Below are 20557 nucleotides of genomic sequence, written 5' to 3' on the forward strand. Positions count from 1 at the left end.
GCTTCAAACATAAAGATTTACAGCTGTAATCTCAGCAAAAGGTGGCACTACAAAGTATTAACTTAAGGGGGCTGAATAATTTTGCACGCCCAATTTTTCAGTTTTTGATTTGTTAAAAAAGTTTGAAATATCCAATAAATGTCGTTCCACTTCATGATTGTGTCCCACTTGTTGTTGATTCTTCACAAAAAAATATAGTTTTATATCTTTATGTTTGAAGCTTGAAATGTGGCAAAAGGTCGCAAAGTTCAAGGGGGCCGAATACTTTCGCAAGGCACTGTATCTATATCCACAGTAAAACGAGTCCTATATCGACATAACCTGAAAGGCCGCTCAGCAAGGAAGAAGCCACTGCTACAATTTTGAAAAATATAACTGTTTGTTCAAAATGACCATTGTTTTGTTTGGAGGAAAAAAAGGGAGGCTTTCAAGCCAAAGAACACTATCCCAGCCGTGAAGCACGGGGGTGGCAGCATCATGTTGTGGAGAGGGACTGGTGCACTTCACAAAATAGATGGCATCATGAGGGTGGGAAATTATGTGGATATATTGAAGCAACATCTCAAGACATCAGTCGGGAAGTTAAAGCTTGGTCACAAATAGGTCTTCCAAATGGACAATGACCCCAAGCATACTTCCAAAGTTGTGGCAAAATGGCTTAAGGACAACAAAGTCAAGGTATTGCAGTGGCCATCACAAAGCCCTGACCTCAATCCTATAGAAAATGTGTGGGCAGAACTGAAAGAGCATGTGCAAGCAAGGAGGCCTACAAACCTGACTCAGTTACACCAGCTCTGTCAGGAGGAATGGGCCAAAATTCACCCAACGTATTGTGGGAAGGTTGTGGAAGGCTACGTGGAACGTTTGACCTAAGTTAAATAATTTTTAGGCAATACTACCAAATACTAATTGAGTGTATGTAAACTTCTGACCCACTGGGAATGTGATGAAAGAAATCAAAGCTGAAATAAATAATTCTCTCTAATATTATTCTGACTTTTCACATTCTTAAAATAAAGTGTTGATCCTAACTGACCAAAGACAAGGAATTTTTACTCTGATTAAATGTCAGGGATTGTGAAAAAATGAGTTTAAATGTATTTGGCTAAGGTGTATGTAAACTTCTGACTTCAACTGTGTATATTCGAATTCTGGCTGTATCACATCCAACCGTGATTGGGAGTGCCATAGGGCGGCGCACAATTGGCCCAGTGGGTTTGGCCGGGGTAGAACTTAATTGGCCGGGGTAGGGTGCTGGTAGGCTGGTGCTGAAAATATAGCTAGCTTGTTATGCTAGTGTTGTACACCAACAGATGGTGAAAACCTACACGGGTCGAGCAATTCATTTCAACAATAATCATCATTTTAATTTGACTTTACAAACAACAAGAGGGCTTAATGGGAGTCTATGTCTTCAGAGCCTAGGCCTATATAAATAACGTGTGGTTGAGGTAGGCTATGAGGCTTTTTAGGCCTACTTACAATTGCAACTGGTCAAAAATGTAGCATCCTACATAAAACCATCATTGAAAGTCAAAAAGTCTGCATGTTCGATTTAAACAATGGAACTATTAATTAAAAGCGCACAGTTGTACATTCCAAACTCTAAAAGTAATTGGAAAGGTAGATATAAAGAATGTAAACAATATGTAAACAAGATGCTGTGTTTTTATTTACAGTAATGATGGACAACTGGAGGCATTTTGAAAACAGGTTTTCAAACACTTGTTTTTCACAACTGTAGCAGTTGTAGCCCATCATGCAAATGTTTCCTATTAGCCTATTCCCCCAACTTGCAATGTATGATGCTTAAGTACTCTAAAGTGTTACATTTCTAACTCAAAACATCAGTACAGTATTTATTCAGCAACATCTTTATTATTTTGTTCCTCAAATAAAATAACGAGAAAAAATACATTCAAATGCAGATGTTTATATAAACTACATTTTAGTCGCACTTCCATCCAGCTCCACGACCACAGGTAAAACCTTGCTGAGATGATCAATGTATTTGTTGCATTGTTGTATCGTCAATTTCTCTAGACAAAACCTCTTGATGACCTTGACCAGTTCATCTTTGCTTGGCAGAGTTACAGATTAATGTTTTCAGTTGATGCCGAACAAGTTTGATTGGGTTTAAATAAAGAGACCTACATGTAGAGATGAAAAACATATTTTTTTAGATATACTGTTGGCCTACCAAAGGTGTTGTAGGTCTTTTATTTATTTATTTTACTACATAAAGGTCTACTTACTTTTATATTTTCCATTCCTCCTGAAAGCCTTAATCTGCTCACTTAAATGAATAGAGATCCTGGTCATGGTGCTACAATATAATCAAAGTGAGGAAAATCGTCAATCTACTGTATACTTATAGCCTATTGTAACCTTAAAGTCACGCCTTTCCTCACCCCACCCAAAATTCCATCCTTAACACAGTTACTATTCAAAACCGAGCTGTTAATTAAAAAATTAAAAAATTAAAAAAATAGTTATGGGTCTATAACGAATTACTCGTTCAAATATGCCATGATTTTCTTGAGATATGTGTTGACTGAATATAAGCAAGTGATGTCTGCTTTTTTGCCATTTTCTCACTCAAATTCTAGGACAAAATGAAAACGAAATCTCCAAAATATTGTTACTTTTTAAACAAAGCGATTTGTTAATAACTAATTTAGAATTATATTTTTTTTAAACTTAGATATTCTCAGATATTCTCACAGATCCCAACAGAAAATGCCCCTTGGATATTAATTTAGTCCTCCAATCCTCTAAATGTAATTATTGGAGGAGAGACAAGATCATTGAAACATTTTTTTTTCGATATATTGTAGGCCTACCATAGGCGAAATGAGTGTCACTGGTGTTGTGTAATGTCTAATTATGTAGTAGACATCACAACTATGAAATAACACATATGGAATCACATTGTACAGCGCCATATTTTCAGTTCCATTCTAACAGAAACGCAGAGGGTATTTCATTTTTCATGGAATAGTATTAATCATCATAATATTAATCAAATTAATTAAGCAAGTACCAGTCAAAAGTTTGGACACCTACTCATTCCAGGATTTTCTTTATTTTGACTATTTTCTACATGTTTACGACAGTATTTATTGTAGACTGGACAGTAGCCTAATAAACAAATAAACACATTTCGTTAATAAAATAATGATAAAAAGTACTCTTTCAAGATGCACATGTTGATTTAGTTATGGATCCATAACGAATTACTATGGGAATAAATATCACTGATTTACCGAAATATTGTAACAAAGTTGTCTAATAAAGGCAAACAATTTAGAATCCTCCGATCCTGTAGCCTACTCCCGACGTCGTGTTGTACAGCGCCATAGAAACCATGAGGGCTTCCTTTTTCCCTTTTCTCTGAATAGAAACACCATAGTATTAATCAAATTAATTAAGCCAAATTTCTTAAAATCAATCCCATATACTATGTTATTACAAAAAAGGTTTTAAATTCTCTGGTAATGCCAATACAGAATACTATCAAATGCTTTTCAAAGATGCCCTCTGGTGGTCAAACTAGCAATAACTTGCAGTAACAGAAAAAATGGCTGAGAATTAAAGGACGTGCCACAGCATGCCGAGGCAGCACGCAAGGCGTGCCGCAGTATGACGCAACTTTTAAAGGAGGAACCACTGGAGCTGCGTGCTCGATTTTATACACTTGTCAGCAACGGTGTGGCTGAAATAGTCAAATCCACCAATTTGAAGGGGCGTCCACATACTAGTTTTGTATATATAATGTAGATGTGTGTGGACATTTCAGATGCAGCTTTTTTCGACTTTAATAGGAACCTGAGTGTTTACAGCAGAGAGCGCATTGCCTGTTTAGGTCTAATTGGATTATCCCTGGTCTTGGCATGTCAGCTTTTGAAGATTAAATGAACGTACCCACGCGTACACATGGCAGCCATGCCTGATGGTAATATACTGATGATGGTAATACAGTCAGACCTTAGCTTTGAAATGCGAACAATGTGCTACATTTATGAGCTAATGAGAGTAAAACACAGGCGCTCCATGTAACACAGACTCCTAGTTTTAACATCTAAGGCTATAGAGCACCGCTGCTTCCCCAGAGCATTGTTTAATGTTGCGAATGGCGCCTATTAAAGCTGGGATTTGTTATGTAATGCAAGGGGAGGTTGGATGGTAGTGAGCACCCTTGATAGCTCTGCAGTCTTCTCCCATCTAAATCATCATGACACAGCGCCAACAACAGTTCTGGATCCACAGAGTAAAGCCTCGCCAACTCTTAACCTCTAGCGACGAGCGATCCCGTATCCGGGAGCGTAATCATAGCCTCAAGTGCATTACCATAACGCAACGTTTCCTATTCATGAAAATCGCAAATGAAATGAAATAGATATATTCAAACACAAGCTTAGCCTTTTGTTAACAACACTGTCATCTCAGATTTTCAAAATATACGTTACAGCCAATGCTAGACAAGCATTTGTGTAAGTTTAGCATGGCATAATGCTATGCTAGGCTGTGCTGGCAGCAGGCAACATTTTCACAAAAATAAGAAAAGCAACCAAATTAAATAATTTACCTTTGAAGAACTTTCACTCATGAACAGATGCTTTCACTCATGAAGACTCCCAGTTGGATAGCAAATGTTCCTTTTTTCCAAAAATAATATTTTTGTAGGCGAAAAACGTCACGTTTGGTCATCCTGCTTGGCTGAGAAATCGACAGAAAAATACTTCAACTATAATGCATTAGCATAACGCAACTTTTTCTATTCATGAAAATCGCAAATTAAATGAAATAAATATATTGAAACACAAGCTTAGCCTTTTGTTAACAACACTGTCATCTCATATTTTCAAAATATGCTTTTCAACCAAAGCTACACAAGCATTTGTGTAAGAGTATTGCTAGCTAGCATAGCATCAAGCCTAGCATTCAGCAGGCAACATTTTCACAAAAACAAGAAAAGCATTCAAATAAAATAATTTACCCTTGAAGAACTTCGGATGATTTCAATGACGAGACTCTCAGTTAGATAGCAAATGTTCATTTTTTCCAAAAATATTATTTGTGTTGGTGAAATAGCTCCGTTTTATTCATCACGTTTGGCTAAGAAAAAGACAGGAAAATGCAGTCACTACAACGCCAAACTTTTTTTCCAAATTAGCTCCATAATATCGACAGAAACATGGCAAACGTTGTTTAGAATCAATCCTCAAGGTGTTTTCACATATCTATTCGATAATATATCAGTCGTCACAGTTGGTTTCTCATCAGAAGCGAACAGAAAAATACTGCAGCTGGAGATTACGCAATAATTGCAACGGAGGACACCAAGTGACCACCTAGTAGATGTAGTCTCTTATGGTCAATCTTCCAATGATATGCCTACAAATATGTCACAATGCTGTCGACACCTTGGGAAGCGACAGAAAGCCTAAGCTCATTCGTGGCCCATTCACAGCCATATAAGGAGTCATTGGCATGAGGCGGTTTCAAAAAATGCGGCACTTCCTGATTGGATTTTTATCTGGGTTTCGCCTGTAACATCAGTTCTGTGGCACTCACAGACAATATCTTTGCAGTTTTGGAAACGTCAGAGTGTTTTCTTTCCAAAGCTGTCAATTATATGCATAGTCGAGCATCTTTTCGTGACAAAATATATTGTTTAAAACGGGAACGTTTTTCATCCCAAAATTAAAATAGCGCCCCCTATATCCAAGAAGTTAACTTCCTTTTCCAGTGGTGATTTTTTCCCCTGCTTTCCACTTCACTTGTTTTTCAGCATAGGGGAATAGACAGCACAGCACACAGAGAACTAAAGTTTGTGTTTGGTGGCATAACCTTGAGCTACCATGCCATGCAGGTTCAGTGTTAGGTCAAGGAGTTCCCCTGTCTGAGCTCACGACATCATTTCCACTTCCTTTGTTAGCGTTGCTGACATACTGACTGGCCTCTTAGTCATCTCGCAAGAGCTCTGGGCCTGTCCAATCTAGACATGTGTCTCATAGTAGCTTATGTGACTTGTGATAATGAAGTTTTGGAGTGAATTCTTTAACACTCTTGCTCAAAGTTTTCCCCCACCTGATTGAAATGGAAATTAATGAAGATAAAGTCCAGGCTCTGGTCTTTTTTTAAATTATTTTTATTTCACCTTTATTTAACCAGGTAGGCTAGTTGAGAACAAGTTATAATTTACAAACAACAACACAGTGTTACACATGGAATAAACAAGCGTACAGTTAATAACACAATAGGGAGAAAAAAATCTATATACAGTGGTCAAATGGCGTGAGGAGGTAAGGCAATAAATAGTAGTGGAGTAATTACAATTTAGAAAATAACACTGGAGTGATAGATGAGCAGATGATGATGTGCAAGTAGAAATACTGGTCTTCAAATTAGCAGAAAAGTAAATGAAAACAATATGGGGATGAGGTAGGTAGATTGGGTGGGCTATGTACAGCTTCAGCGATCGGTTAGCTGCTCAGGTAGCTAATGTTTAAGTTAGTTAGGCCTAAAAGCATGGTATTAAGTGAAGTCCTGCTGCTGTGCCCTTTAAACATGTTGTCTGGGGGAACACGATTTTAATTATTTTCCGTTCCACCTCATTTAGCTGAAGAGTTATCATCTTGTCCTCCAAAGCTTCAATTGAAAATATGTTTGTCTCTTGAGACACAATTTTCATAGCATCCATCCACATAGCAGAGAGATTCAGTAATAGCCTCTGTTGTGTGACTTTGCACTGCATTATCCCTCCTATCACATCATGAAGTGGCTATTGTCTCACAGCCTCCAGCTAAATTAAAATGTCTGATGATTAGGTACAGTAACAGTGAGTCCTTGCTTGTTGCCGTGCCTCTGGCCATTGATTTTAGCATGGTTATTGGCGGCGGCAGGAGTCTGGTAATGCGGTAATAAGACTACCCTTTCAGACTCTCAGTGGTGGAGAATTTCCCAAAGCTCAGACTGTGTGCCCTCCATTTCATGCCACTACAATATACCATCCTCTTCATTAGCCCTGAAACCAGAAGAACATGGCCTTTAAGCCACTATCTGGAATATTTCCTGCTGTTCAATTTAATGATAACTTCGATCAACCATATCACCCTTTGATTCTTGAGTAGCATAACTTATAAATGCCCCTTGGCCTTACTACAACTGTCCTACCACATCATAACTCCATTGTTTGTATTTTCTCATAATCTCATGGACGGCCAGTGTTTTTAATGTATGATTTTAATTACCTATCTTGTTTCAAATCAAAATGTATTTGTTACATGTGCCGGATAGAACCGAATACAAGTGTAGACCTTACCGTGAAATGCTTACTTACAAGCCCGGGGTAGAGGGCAATTTTGGATGAAAGGCGTTCCCAAATGAAACTGCCTGCTACTCAGGCCGAGAAGCTAGGATATGCATATGCATATAAATTAGTAGATTTGGATAGAAACACTCTGAAGTTTCTAAAACTGTTTGAATGATGTCTGTGAGTATAGCAGAACTCATATGGCAGGCAAAAACCTGAGAAAAAAATCCAACCAGGAAGTGGGAAATCTGAGGTTTGTAGTTTTTCAGTCATTGCCTATCGAATACACAGTGTCTATGGTGTCATGTTGCACTTCCTAAGGCTTCCACTAGATGTCAACAGTCTTTAGAACCTTGTTTGAGGCTTCTACTGTGAGGAGGGGGAAATGAGAGCTGATTGAGTCAGGGGTCTGCCAGAGTGGCATGAGCTGATCACATGAGAGTAACCTGCGTTCCAGGAATTCTCTGGTTGGAACATTATTAAATATTTATGTTAAAAAGAGAGTTTGCTGCACTGAAAGTAAAGTGGCTGAATAATTTTGTACGCCCAATTTTTCAGTTTTTGATTTGTTAAAAAAGTTTGAAATATCCAATAAATGTCGTTCCACTTCATGATTGTGTCCCACTTGTTGTTGATTCTTCACAAAAAAATACAGTATTATATCTTTGTTTGAAGCCTGAAATGTGGCAAAAGGTCGCAAAGTTCAAGGGGGCCGAATACTTTCGCAAGGCACTGTATATTGAAAAGCGCTATACAAATAAAGTTATTATTATGCATCCATCTATTACACAATCATTGCAGTCTTTATGACTCTGCTCTTGCTGCTGGTGATTCTCAGTATACTTCTGGCCCTTCTTTGGACACTGTGAGCTTCAATGCCATACAACACTCCTTCCGTGGCCTCCAACTGCTCTAAAATGCAAGTAAAACTAAATGCATGCTCTTCAACCGATCACTGCCTGCACCCGCCCGCACGACTAGCATCACTACTCTGGACGGTTCTGACTTAGAATATGTGGACAACTACAAATACCTAGGTGTCTGGTTAGACTGTAAACTCTCCTTCCAGACTCACATTAAGCATCTCCAATCCAAAATTAAATCTAGAATCGGTTTCCTATTTCGCAACAAAGCATCCTTTGCTGCCAAACATACCCTCGTAAAACCGACTATCCTACCGATCCTTGACTTCGGCGATGTCATATACAAATTAGCCTCCAACACTCTACTCAGCAAATTATATGTAGTCTACCACAGTTCCATCCGTTTTGCCACCAAAGCCCCATATACTACCCACCACTGCGACCTGTATGCTCTCGCTGGCTGCCCTCGCTTTATATTCGTCGCCAAACCCACTGGCTCCAGGTCATCTATAAGTCTTTGCTAGGTATAGCCCCGCCTTACCTCAGCTCACTGGTCACCATAGCAGCACCCACTCGTAGCACGTGTTCCAGCAGGTATATTTCACTGGTCATCCCCAAAGCCAACAAGGCCTCCTTTCCTTCCAGTACTCTGCTGCTAATGACTGGAACAAATTGCAAAAATCTCTGAAGCTGGAGTCTTATATATCTCCCTTACTAACTTGAAGCATCATCTGTCAGAGCAGCTTACCAATTATTCCATCTGTAAATAGCCCACCCAACTACCTCCTCCCCTTATTGTTTTTTTTCTTCTCCTTTGCAACCCAGTATCTCTACTTGCACATTCAAGTAGCTAAATTGCTAAATTGTAATTATTTACCACTATGGCCTATTTGCCTTACCTCCCTAATCTTACTACATTTGCACACACTGTATATAGATGTTTGTATTGTGTTATTGACCGTACTTTTGTTTATCCCATGTGTTGTTTGTGTCGCACTGCTTTGCTTTATCTTGGCCAGGTCGCAGTTGTAAATGGGAACTTGTTCTCAACTGGCCTACCTAGTTAAATAAAGGTGAAATAAATAAATAAAACATTTTCTGTTCTTTTTCCTTACCATTCGAGGCTCCTTTCAATTTGAAGTCATTATACGCCTTTGTGTAGGCTGACAGCAAGACCAATGATTGTCATTGTCTTGCATCTTAGTTGGATTAGAGGGTAGTTACTTGACTGAATGAATCAGTGCATTTCTAAGTATTTTATGCATAGACAGACAATATTTGTCCTTCAGCAGAGATGGGAAAGACCTTCCTTCCCACACACTCACTCTCTTTTCAAGGAAGAAATTAAGTAAAATGTTTTGCTTCAGCCAGGTAGGTATTTGTTGCTGTTCTATACCTTGTCAGATAATGTATCTTAAGACAGAAAACACCTTTTTGGAAAATACACCACACATAGTTAACTTCCCGGCCTTCCACATGACATCCTTAACTGTTGACTTTCCTAAGAGAGGCAAACAAAGACAGATCAGTGTCGGGTAAAGTCTGCTCAGGGTTATCTCCAGTGTCCATTTTCTTTGTGTGCCGTGATAAAGAAAAATAACACGAGGCAAACAATAGACACTTCTTGTTTGAACTGATCTTTTCCTTTACCCTCCTCTGTGAGTGAGTTTATATGTATTTTGTCTCTCGCAATTTAAAGGAACAGACCGTTTTGAATAAAATCCACACGTTGTCTTGGCAACTGGGAAATAATAAATGCACACACACTCGTGACCTGTTGTGCAGGTGTTATCGCACTGGGCACAGACGTCAGTTCAATGCTAGTTTTTATTCAATTCGATTGTAAAACCAAAAAACATTTTAACCATCTCATTGGTTTTAGGGTAAAGGTGGATTTAGGTGAAGAAAATACAGACTTTCCCGAAATCCCTTTACGTTGTTGACTTTTTGCAAATCCAATACGTTTTCCACAATGATTCAACATAATCACATACATTTATTTTGTTGAAATGACAATGAATAAAAATAGTTTCCAACAATCAGTTTGTGCCTAGTGGGATAACTGAACCACCCACCATGCTCATCCTCCACCTTAAACCCAAATCAGAAGCTTCCAGGAGAGTACAGACCTAGAGGTCTTCATGGGTCCACCCAAAACTGATTACCCGGGACCCGACCAGGTTGCGTCCGAAATTCTGTAGTTGACCCTCGGATCTGGGTCAGATCTGATGGCCTCGGGGATGTGTAATTATAACTAATTTGCTGGTAAGGACCTATACAGACCTGAACGTGACTGCTGCAGTAGAGAAAGAGAGAGAAAAGTATCTAATTACATTTCATGAGAGTGGTGCGTGTTGCTTGTTGTTGTTAGCCAATTACAAGTCATCAAAGCGGCACTAGCCTCTGGCTCTATGTGTGCAAATTAGGAGAACAATGGAAGATGGAATTCAAATAAGAATTTAATGAGAAGGATAGGGTGTTATACAGAAGTGTTGCAAAATGCAACCCCAACCCCCAAAAAAAAAATTATAATAAATAAAGCATTGTTAAGTCTTCAAATTTAGGGCATGTATTTTCATCTAATTCAATCCAAGGCAATAACATGCATTCTTAAATGAATATACTACAAAGCCCTCAATAGGAATGTCTATACTAAAATGAGTTATATCCATCTACAGTGCCTTGCAAAAGTATTCAGACCCTTTGAATTTCTTCACATTTTGTGTTACAAAGTGGGATTAAAATGATTTATTTTTTAAACAATCTACACAATATACTCATGTCAAAGTGGAAGAATATATATATATTTTTAAAGATCAATAACAAATTCACAACTAATATAGTTGTTGCGTAAGTATTCAGCCCCTTTGTTTAGGCAAGCCTAAATTAGTTCAGGAGTACAAATTTGCTTTAAAAATCACATAATAAGTGACATGGACTCACTCTGTGTGAAATATTACGGGTTTACATGATTTCTGAATGACTAACCCTTCCTCTCTACCCCATATATACAACATATGTAAGGTCCATCAGTCAAGTATTGAATTCCAAGCACAGATTCAACTACAAAAACCATGGAGCTCTTTGAAAGCCTCATGAAGAAGGGCAGTGATTGGTAGATGGGTAACAATAATAAATCAGACATTAAACATATCTTTAAGCATGATCAAGTTAATAATTATGCTGTGGATTATGTATTAAACCACCCAGACACATCAAAGATACAGTCGTCCTTCTGAACTGAGCTGCAGGACAGGATATTCAACTGCTCAGGGATGTCGCCATGAGGCCATTGGTGTTTTTTTTAATTTTTTAACAGCTACAGAATTCAATGGCTGTGATGGGATTTAACAACTGTGGATGGATCAACAACATTTTATTGACTCCAGAATAATGACCTAAATGACGAAGAATACAAATATACAGAATAAACATATTCCAAAACATGCATCTTGTATGCAAAAAGACACTAAAGTAATACTGCAACAAACAAAAAACACCAAAGGAATGCACTTTTACCTAAATAGAAAGCCTTATGTTTGGGGTAAGTCCAACACATCACTAAGTAACTGCCTCCTTGTTTTCTAGTAATGTGGTGGCTGCATCATGGTATAGGTATGCTTGACATTGGCAAGTACTGGGGAGTTTTTCAGGATAAAAAGAAATGGGATGGAGCTAAGTACAGGAAAACTCTTGGCTGCCATTGTGGCGGTAATATGGTCACCACAACAGCCCTAAATTGGTACTGACCTTGTATATAGTGCACATTCTCGTTTGTTTTATTTCTCGTGTCTTTTTCATTTTATTTCTGTGACCTAATATTGATTCTGTGCTCTTTTGAAAGCTAGAATCCTCAGTTGCTGCGTCCATTTTTTGAATTACAAATGTATGATATATACCCATTGATTCTTGAAGAATATAACTTGTAAATGCCTCATGAGCTGAGTTTAACTGTTATATCAAAACTCAGCTTGTTTTACTCCAATGTTTGTAAACCATGTAAATGTAAACAAACACTGTATAACCTCCAAACATGGTTAAAACTATAATTTGTGTATCATGGATGGTCAGTCCTTGCATCCATCGCTCTGTCTATGAATTTGAGAGTGGTTACATTTCTCCAGTCCCGTCCCTCAGCTTTTTACCAAAACAGAGGCGGGGGTGGGGGGCACTTTATTACTGTTTCAATTAAAGACGCTCTCCATCTATTTGAACATTTACATTACATTACATTTAAGTCATTTAGCAGACGCTCTTATCCAGAGCGACTTACAAATTGGTGCATTCTCCAATTTGTAAGTCGCTCTGGATAAGAGCGTCTGCTAAATGACTTAAATGTAAATGTAAATGTAAATGACATCCAGTGGAACAGCCACTTTACAATAGTGCATCTAAATCTTTTAAGGGGGGGGGGTGAGAAGGATTACTTATCCTATCCTAGGTATTCCTTAAAGAGGTGGGGTTTCAGGTGTCTCCGGAAGGTGGTGATTGACTCCGCTGCCCTGGCGTCGTGAGGGAGTTTGTTCCACCATTGGGGGGCCAGAGCAGCGAACAGTTTTGACTGGGCTGAGCGGGAACTGTACTTCCTCAGTGGTAGGGAGGCGAGCAGGCCAGAGGTGGATGAACGCAGTGCCCTTGTTTGGGTGTAGGGCCTGATCAGAGCCTGGAGGTACTGAGGTGCCGTTCCCCTCACAGCTCCATAGGCAAGCACCATGGTCTTGTAGCGGATGCGAGCTTCAACTGGAAGCCAGTGGAGAGAGCGGAGGAGCGGGGTGACGTGAGAGAACTTGGGAAGGTTGAACACCAGACGGGCTGCGGCGTTCTGGATGAGTTGTAGGGGTTTAATGGCACAGGCAGGGAGCCCAGCCAACAGCGAGTTGCAGTAATCCAGACGGGAGATGACAAGTGCCTGGATTAGGACCTGCGGCGCTTCCTGTGTGAGGCAGGGTCGTACTCTGCGGATGTTGTAGAGCATGAACCTACAGGAACGGGCCACCGCCTTGATGTTAGTTGAGAACGACAGGGTGTTGTCCAGGATCACGCCAAGGTTCTTAGCGCTCTGGGAGGAGGACACAATGGAGTTGTCAACCGTGATGGCGAGATCATGGAACGGGCAGTCCTTCCCCGGGAGGAAGAGCAGCTCCGTCTTGCCGAGGTTCAGCTTGAGGTGGTGATCCGTCATCCACGCTGATATGTCTGCCAGACATGCAGAGATGCGATTCGCCACCTGGTCATCAGAAGGGGGAAAGGAGAAGATTAATTGTGTGTCGTCTGCATAGCAATGATAGGAGAGACCATGTGAGGTTATGACAGAGCCAAGTGACTTGGTGTATAGCGAGAATAGGAGAGGGCCTAGAACAGAGCCCTGGGGGGCACCAGTGGTGAGAGTGCGTGGTGAGGAGACAGATTCTCGCCACGCCACCTGGTAGGAGCGACCTGTCAGGTAGGACGCAATCCAAGCGTGGGCCGCGCCGGAGATGCCCAACTCGGAGAGGGTGGAGAGGAGGATCTGATGGTTCACAGTATCGAAGGCAGCCGATAGGTCTAGAAGGATGAGAGCAGAGGAGAGAGAGTTAGCTTTAGCAGTGCGGAGCGCCTCCGTGATACAGAGAAGAGCAGTCTCAGTTGAATGACTAGTCTTGAAACCTGACTGATTTGGATCAAGAAGGTCATTCTGAGAGAGATAGCGGGAGAGCTGGCCAAGGACGGCCAGCTGAACTATCTACTTCCTGTATCTCACAATATCTCATGTATAAATACAGTAATTTAAACACAATTAAGGGTAAAAAAATATGTTTTGAGCAAAATTGTGTTTTTTAGACTACTGCAACTTGATCTGATGGTGCCCTCTAATGTCATCGGCCTCGCTCCTTGCATGCGGTAACAATAGAGGAGCAATAGAGAACAAAAGAGAAATGGCCCACCCCCCTGCCATGTCATGAGTATACCTGGACCACCTATTTAGATGTGCCTTTTGTTAAGTAATTGGGTGATGAATGAAGTGAAAAGGAGCTTGGAGTAGGACTTTAAGGACTCTCGCTTTAAGACCCTATTCTGGATTCCCTATGTCTCAACTTTGATATTGAACACTGCATTGTTGAGGAAGAGCTTGCAAGTAAGCATTTCGCTGTACTGTTTACACCTGTTGTATCCTGTGCATGTTACAAATACACTTGGACTTGATGTTTCATCCTGAGGGTTGGAACCTTTGTCTTTCAGGTGGGGCACTCAGGGCGACTTCACTACGACGCACCCGTTACCCCTGGTCAAAGTGAAGCTGTTTACAGAGAGCACGGGGGTACTTGCCCTTGAAGACAAGGAGCTGGGGAGGGTAAGACACCAGTACATACTGTACATCAACCTATTAAGATTGATATAATTCACTATCAACATCAGCCACTTGATATCAGTTAGTATTTATTTCAGATACCAGCAATTAGAATGACCCAATCATTTATTGGCTTGGCAATGTAACAATGTAGCCCAAACAGCAATGTACCTAGACTAGTTTTTCCCATGACATGGATGCCATTGAAATATTTGAGACGTGCATTGTATAGAATGTGCAAGAGCTGGAGCTGTTATTCTACTGGAAGAGCCCCCTCTCTCTTCTCCCCATCACCATCTCTTCCTCTTCTTCTCTCTGAGAAACAGATGGAGACTCCCTTTGAGAGACTGATAACACTGCGACACTAACAGAACAATGAGCACCACAAAGATCTGTCTCCCAGTCAGTGTTAGAGTGGGTGTGCCACACACATGCGGAATATGACAGCGTGCATACACACACATTCTGCCAACTTATTGTCTTTCATTTTTCCTCTTTCATTCTCCATTTTCTTCTCTTTGGTCAAAAGTAATAACTCTAAGTCTGTCCCCCTCCATTAATCCTGTTTTTCTCCTTCTCTCTCGTTTTCCTGAACCTCTCTAATCTCTGTTTCTGCCTCCTTCTCTGCCCCCCTCTTTCGCTCTGTCTATTTCTCTCTCTCTCACACAAACGCACAAACAAACACACATTTGTGTCTAACATCACTCTTTGTCTCTAAAAGTAATTGAAGCATGGTGAATATGTCTATTGAGTCTAAATACAGATGAGGATTTCATTGCCACAAATGTAGTCTCTACCTGAATGGGTTTCATGTATACAGTTCTGAAACCGATCTTTTGATTTGAACACAACTTTCCATACATGGCAGAAGTGGTCAGAAAATTACTTTTTGGATTCGAAAAACATTTAGGAGACAGAGATGCTTTTGGTTGACCCATACCCCACCCTAGTATGAGACTCATCTATCAGTTTAAAAGATAAACGGTAGAGTTTGATATCATTTAAAAGCTTACAGTGTTCTCAAACTAATTTAGAATTGATTGAATATATATATTTTGTATTGTCATTGTTTATCCTTTATCGTAAATGATCTATAAATACAGTATTTGTGCATATGTTGAGGCTTAGAACCTATTTTACATCATCTGATGAGTTTGTGTTATGCCCCCATCACATTTTCTGGAAATTGACATAAGGTTTTTGAGCATAATTTTTATGTTAACAACATGTTTTGTCAAGCAATTATAAAATAGTTTCACAACCCTGTCTGTAAGCCTTTAAATTATATCAAACTCAACCATTTACCCTTTCCATTGATGAAGACATGGATGTCTTATGGAGACATGGAGTATGCAAAATGGGTCAAGTGTGAGCACACCTCGATCTCCTAAATGTTTTGGCATTCAGGTCCAAAAAGTTACATTCTAACTACTTCTACAATGGGCAAATATGTTGCTGCTGCCCCCTGGGGGATGATGCCTCCTGGGGGATGATGCCTCCTGGGGGATGATGCCTCCTGGGGGATGGTGTGGTGGTAGTGAGCGGTCTAAACCAGTGGTTCTCGAACCTCTCCTCAGAGATCCCCAACTGTTCCATGTATTTGAACTATTCCACCGCAAGCACCCCTTAGGCAACTAATCATCAAATCTTTGACTAGGTGAATCAGGTGAACTAGTTCAGGGCTAAAACTAAGTTGTGAAACTTCTGGGGGTAGGCAAAACTACCTAACCTTTTCCATAACAATATGGAGCAACTACAGAGGGGGTTGTGATATGAAAAGAGAGTCTGTCTTGTTTGTGTCTTCACCAGACAGCCATGGTTTTGTCATGTCCTTCACCTGTCGGTTCCCATCATAGTAACAAAGTATGAGGATGTGTACGTCTGTCTGTTACTGACTAACTGTCTGATGAGAGAGACTGTTTGTATATTTTGGTGGTGGTGAAGCCAGAAGCCATCATTACTTCACCTTCTGTAAAATAGTTTATTATCTCTCATGTGCACTTGCCCTTTGTCACCCCCATCCTTTCCTTTCCCGCTCTCCCATTCCCAGTTGATCCTGAACCCAACTACCAACGGACCCAAACAGGCTGAGCTCCACAAGATGGTGGTGTCCAAGAACAGTCAGGACGTAGAGCTAAAGATCCAACTAGCTGTCCGCATGGACAAACCCCCCAACATGAAGCACAGCGGGTAAGAACTACACTACCCAGTCATAATGAGGGTAAGAATTACACTACCCAGTCATAATGAGGGTATGAACTACACTACCCAGTCATACTGAGGGTAAGAATTACACTACCCAGTCATAATGAGGGTATGAACTACACTACCCAGTCATACTGAGGGTTTGAACTACACTAACCAGTCATACTGAGGGTATGAAATACACTACCCAGTTGGCATGATGTTAGGTGGCAGTGGAGGTCAGGGAGGCAGGCAAGCTTAGGTCACACTATAAATAATTTTATAGGACCCTAGAGTTTACTAGGATGTATTTGTATGGGATATGTATGTTTTGTGTGGAGATATAATGAAAAACAACAAAGTGACTAACGTTTTAAGGGTTAGGCTGTAATAGAAACTGGCATTAGAACACAAGGCAAAGAAAGGATAGCAGCACCCCCTAGCGGTGGCTGATAGAGGAGATGGAGAGAAAGAAAGGGGTAGAGAGGAAGATGATGAGCTAAGGAGCAGAGGCACGGGTAACTTCTGTCTGTCAGTATGCGGACAGAACACTTTTTTCTATGAGACGTATGTGTGTGTTCAAGTCATTCTGCCTTGTCTATTTGATTGGAATGCATTATTTCAGGTACATTTTGATGATATTGAATGTATTTCATGTTGGGCTTCCTTCACTCCAACAGAGGGCAGCCCAGCTCCATTTTTAAACCCAATGACATTCATGCCATCAGTCAAATCACTAGAATAGCAAGACTGGTCTTATCTGGCTAGAAAATGTCTAGGGATACTCAATCTAAGCCAAATTTAACCAATCCTTCCTCTTTTCAGTGAAAAACATCTAATTCCAGTTTGTTATTCAGTTCATGAACCATGGACTGCAAAGTAACAAGTTGACTTTTTGACTTTTGCATTGCCCACATTGCTTCTGAACAGATAGCACAGCCCCCGTGATATGCAACTTTTCAGGAAAGCTAGAAACCAATATTCACAGGCAGTTAGAAAAGCCAAGGCTAGCTTTTTCAAGCAGAAATCTGCTTCCTTGCAACACAAACTCAAAAAAGTTCTGGGACACTGTAAAGTCCATGGAGAATAAGAAAACCTCCTCCCAGCTGCCCACTGCACTGAGGATAGGGAACACTGTCACCACCGATAAATTGACTATAATTGAGAATTTCAATAAGCTTTTTTCTACGGCTGGCCATGCTTTCCACCTGGCTACCCCTACCCCGGTTAACAGCACTGCACCCCCCACAGCAACTCACCCAAGCCTTCCCCATTTCTCCTTCACCCAAATCCAGTCAGCTGATGTTCTGAAAGAGCTGCAAAATCTGGACCCCTACAAATCAGCCGGGCTAGACAATATGGACCCTTTCATTCTAAAATGATCTGCCGAAATTGTTGCAACCCCTTTTACTAGCCTGTTCAACCTCTCTTTCGTGTCGTCTGAGATTCCCAAAGATTGGAAAGCAGCTGCGGTCATCCCCCTATTCAAAGGGGGGGGACACTCTTGACCCAAACTGCTACAGACCTATTTCTATCTTACCCTGCCTTTCTAAGGTCTTCGAAAGCCAAGTCAACAAACAGATTACCGATCATTTCGAATCCCACCGTACCTTCTCCGCTATGCAATCTGGTTTCAGAGCTGGTCATGGGTGCACCTCAGCCACGCTCAAGGTCCTAAACGATATCTCTAACCGCCATCGATAAGAAACAATACTGTGCAGCCTTTTTCATTGACCTGGCCAAGGCTTTCGACTCTGTCAATCACCACATCCTCATCGGCAGACTCGATAGCCTTGGTTTCTCAAATGATTGCCTTGCCTGGTTCACCAACTACTTATTTGATAGAGTTCAGTGTGTCAAATCGGAGGGCCTGTTGTCCGGGCCTTTGGCAGTCTCTATAGGGGTGCCACAGTGTTCAATTCTTGGACCGACTCTCTTCTCTGTATACATCAATGATGTCGCTCTTGCTGCTGGTGAGTCTCTGATCCACCTCTAAGCAGACGACACCATTCTGTATACTTCTGGCCCTTCTTTGGACACTGTGTTAACAACCCTCCAGACGAGCTTCAATGCCATACAACTCTCCTTCCGTGGCCTCCAATTGCTCTTAAATACAAGTAAAACTAAAGGCATGCTCTTCAACCGATCGCTGCCTGCAACTGCCTGCCCGTCCTACATCACTACTCTGGACTGTTCTGACTTGAGAATATATGGACAACTACAAACACCTAGGAGTCTGGTTAGACTGTAAACTCTCCTTCCAGCCTCACATCAAACATCTCCAATCCAAAGTTAAATCTTGAATTGGCTTCCTATTTCGCAACAAAGCATCCTTCACTGATGCTGCCAAACATACCCATGTAAAACTGACCATCCTACCGATCCTCGACTTCGGCGATGTCATTTACAAAATAGCCTCCATTACCCTACTCAATAAATTGGATGCAGTCTATCACAGTGCCATCCGTTTTGTCACCAAAGCCCCATATACTACCCACCACTGCGACCTGTACGCTCTCGTTGGCTGGCCCTCGTTTCATACTCGTCGCCAAACCCACTGGCTCTAGGTCATCTACAAGAACCTGCTAGGTAAAGTCCCCCCTTATCTCAGCTCGCTGGTCACCATAGCAGCACCCACCTGTAGCATGCACTCCAGCAGATATATCTCTCTGGTCACCCCCAAAACCAATTCTTCCTTTGGCCGCCTCTCCTTCCTGTTCTCTGCTGCCAATGACTGGAACGAACTACAAAAATCTCTGAAACTGGAAACACATCTCCCTCAATAGCTTTAAGCACCAGCTGTCAGAGCAGCTCACAGATTACTGCACCTGTACATAGCCCATCTATAATTTAGCCCAAACAACTACCTCTCCCCCTACTGTATTTAATTATTTTGCTCCTTTGCACGCCACTATTTCTATCTCTACTTTGCACATTCTTCCACTGCAAATCTACCATTCCAGTGTTTTACTTGCTACATTGTATTTACTTCGCCACCATGGACTTTTTTTTGTTGCCTTTACCTCCCTTATCTCACCTCATTTGCTCACATTGTATATAGACTTGTTTTTCTACTGTATTAGTGACTGTATGTTTGTTTTACTCCATGTGTAACTCTGTGTCGTTGTATGTGTCGAACTGCTTTGCTTTATCTTGACCAGGTCGCAATCGTAAATGAGAACATGTTCTCAACTTGCCTACCTGGTTAAGTAAAGGTGAAATAAATAAAAAATAGAAAACCAACAGACTTCTGAAATGATCCATGTTCTATACTTTGGTGGATCATGGTACTCCACTGTCAGTGCAAGGTAGAGGTCTTCACTGATCCACCTGTACCCGAGTGGGTCTGGATCCAGAATTGTAAATAATGTCACAGGTCTGGGTCAGATGGGATATGATTGTCACAGGTCTCAGGTATGTGTAATTTTAACTGACTTGTCTGGAAAGTCCTTACAGATCCAAACACGACTGCTCCAGTAAAGAGAGAGAGACTTCTCTGACTTTTCACGAGAGTGGCGATTGTAGCTTGTTGTTGTTGGCCAATCATAAGTTATCAAATTGACGATAGGCTACAGTCATAGAGCGTCCACGTGTGGCAAAAGTTAGGATATATCTAGTCAATGGATGGTGAAATTAAAATTATGTAATTAAAAGGTAAAGGAGAAGGATAGGCTACAATGACCAATAGAGAGGAGTTGCCATATCCATAATGTTATCGAGACAATTAAAGAGGACTATCATAGTAACTTGTAACGACATTAGAAGCTAAATTCGGGTTTCCTCAAAATAATAATTATTGCAAGATATGACATTACATAATAAAGGAATTTGACTATGTGGCAAGAGAAAAGATAATTTGCCCTT

General features: G+C 40.8%; 1 protein-coding gene across 4 annotated transcripts in view; it reads left to right on the forward strand.

The window, feature by feature from the left end:
* Nucleotides 1-20557, forward strand: part of LOC118396467 (calcium-dependent secretion activator 2-like) — a 237686-nt gene that overhangs the window by 107473 nt on the left and 109656 nt on the right. For all 4 annotated transcript variants that reach the window (XM_052465503.1, XM_052465505.1, XM_052465504.1 and 1 more), the window contains exons 7-8: nucleotides 14401-14512; nucleotides 16560-16699. In XM_052465503.1, the coding sequence (XP_052321463.1) occupies nucleotides 14401-14512; nucleotides 16560-16699 (252 nt within the window). The remainder of the gene's footprint in view (nucleotides 1-14400; nucleotides 14513-16559; nucleotides 16700-20557) is intronic.

This window comes from Oncorhynchus keta, chromosome 17 (assembly GCF_023373465.1).
Source record: "Oncorhynchus keta strain PuntledgeMale-10-30-2019 chromosome 17, Oket_V2, whole genome shotgun sequence".
Classification (NCBI taxonomy): domain Eukaryota; kingdom Metazoa; phylum Chordata; class Actinopteri; order Salmoniformes; family Salmonidae; genus Oncorhynchus; species Oncorhynchus keta.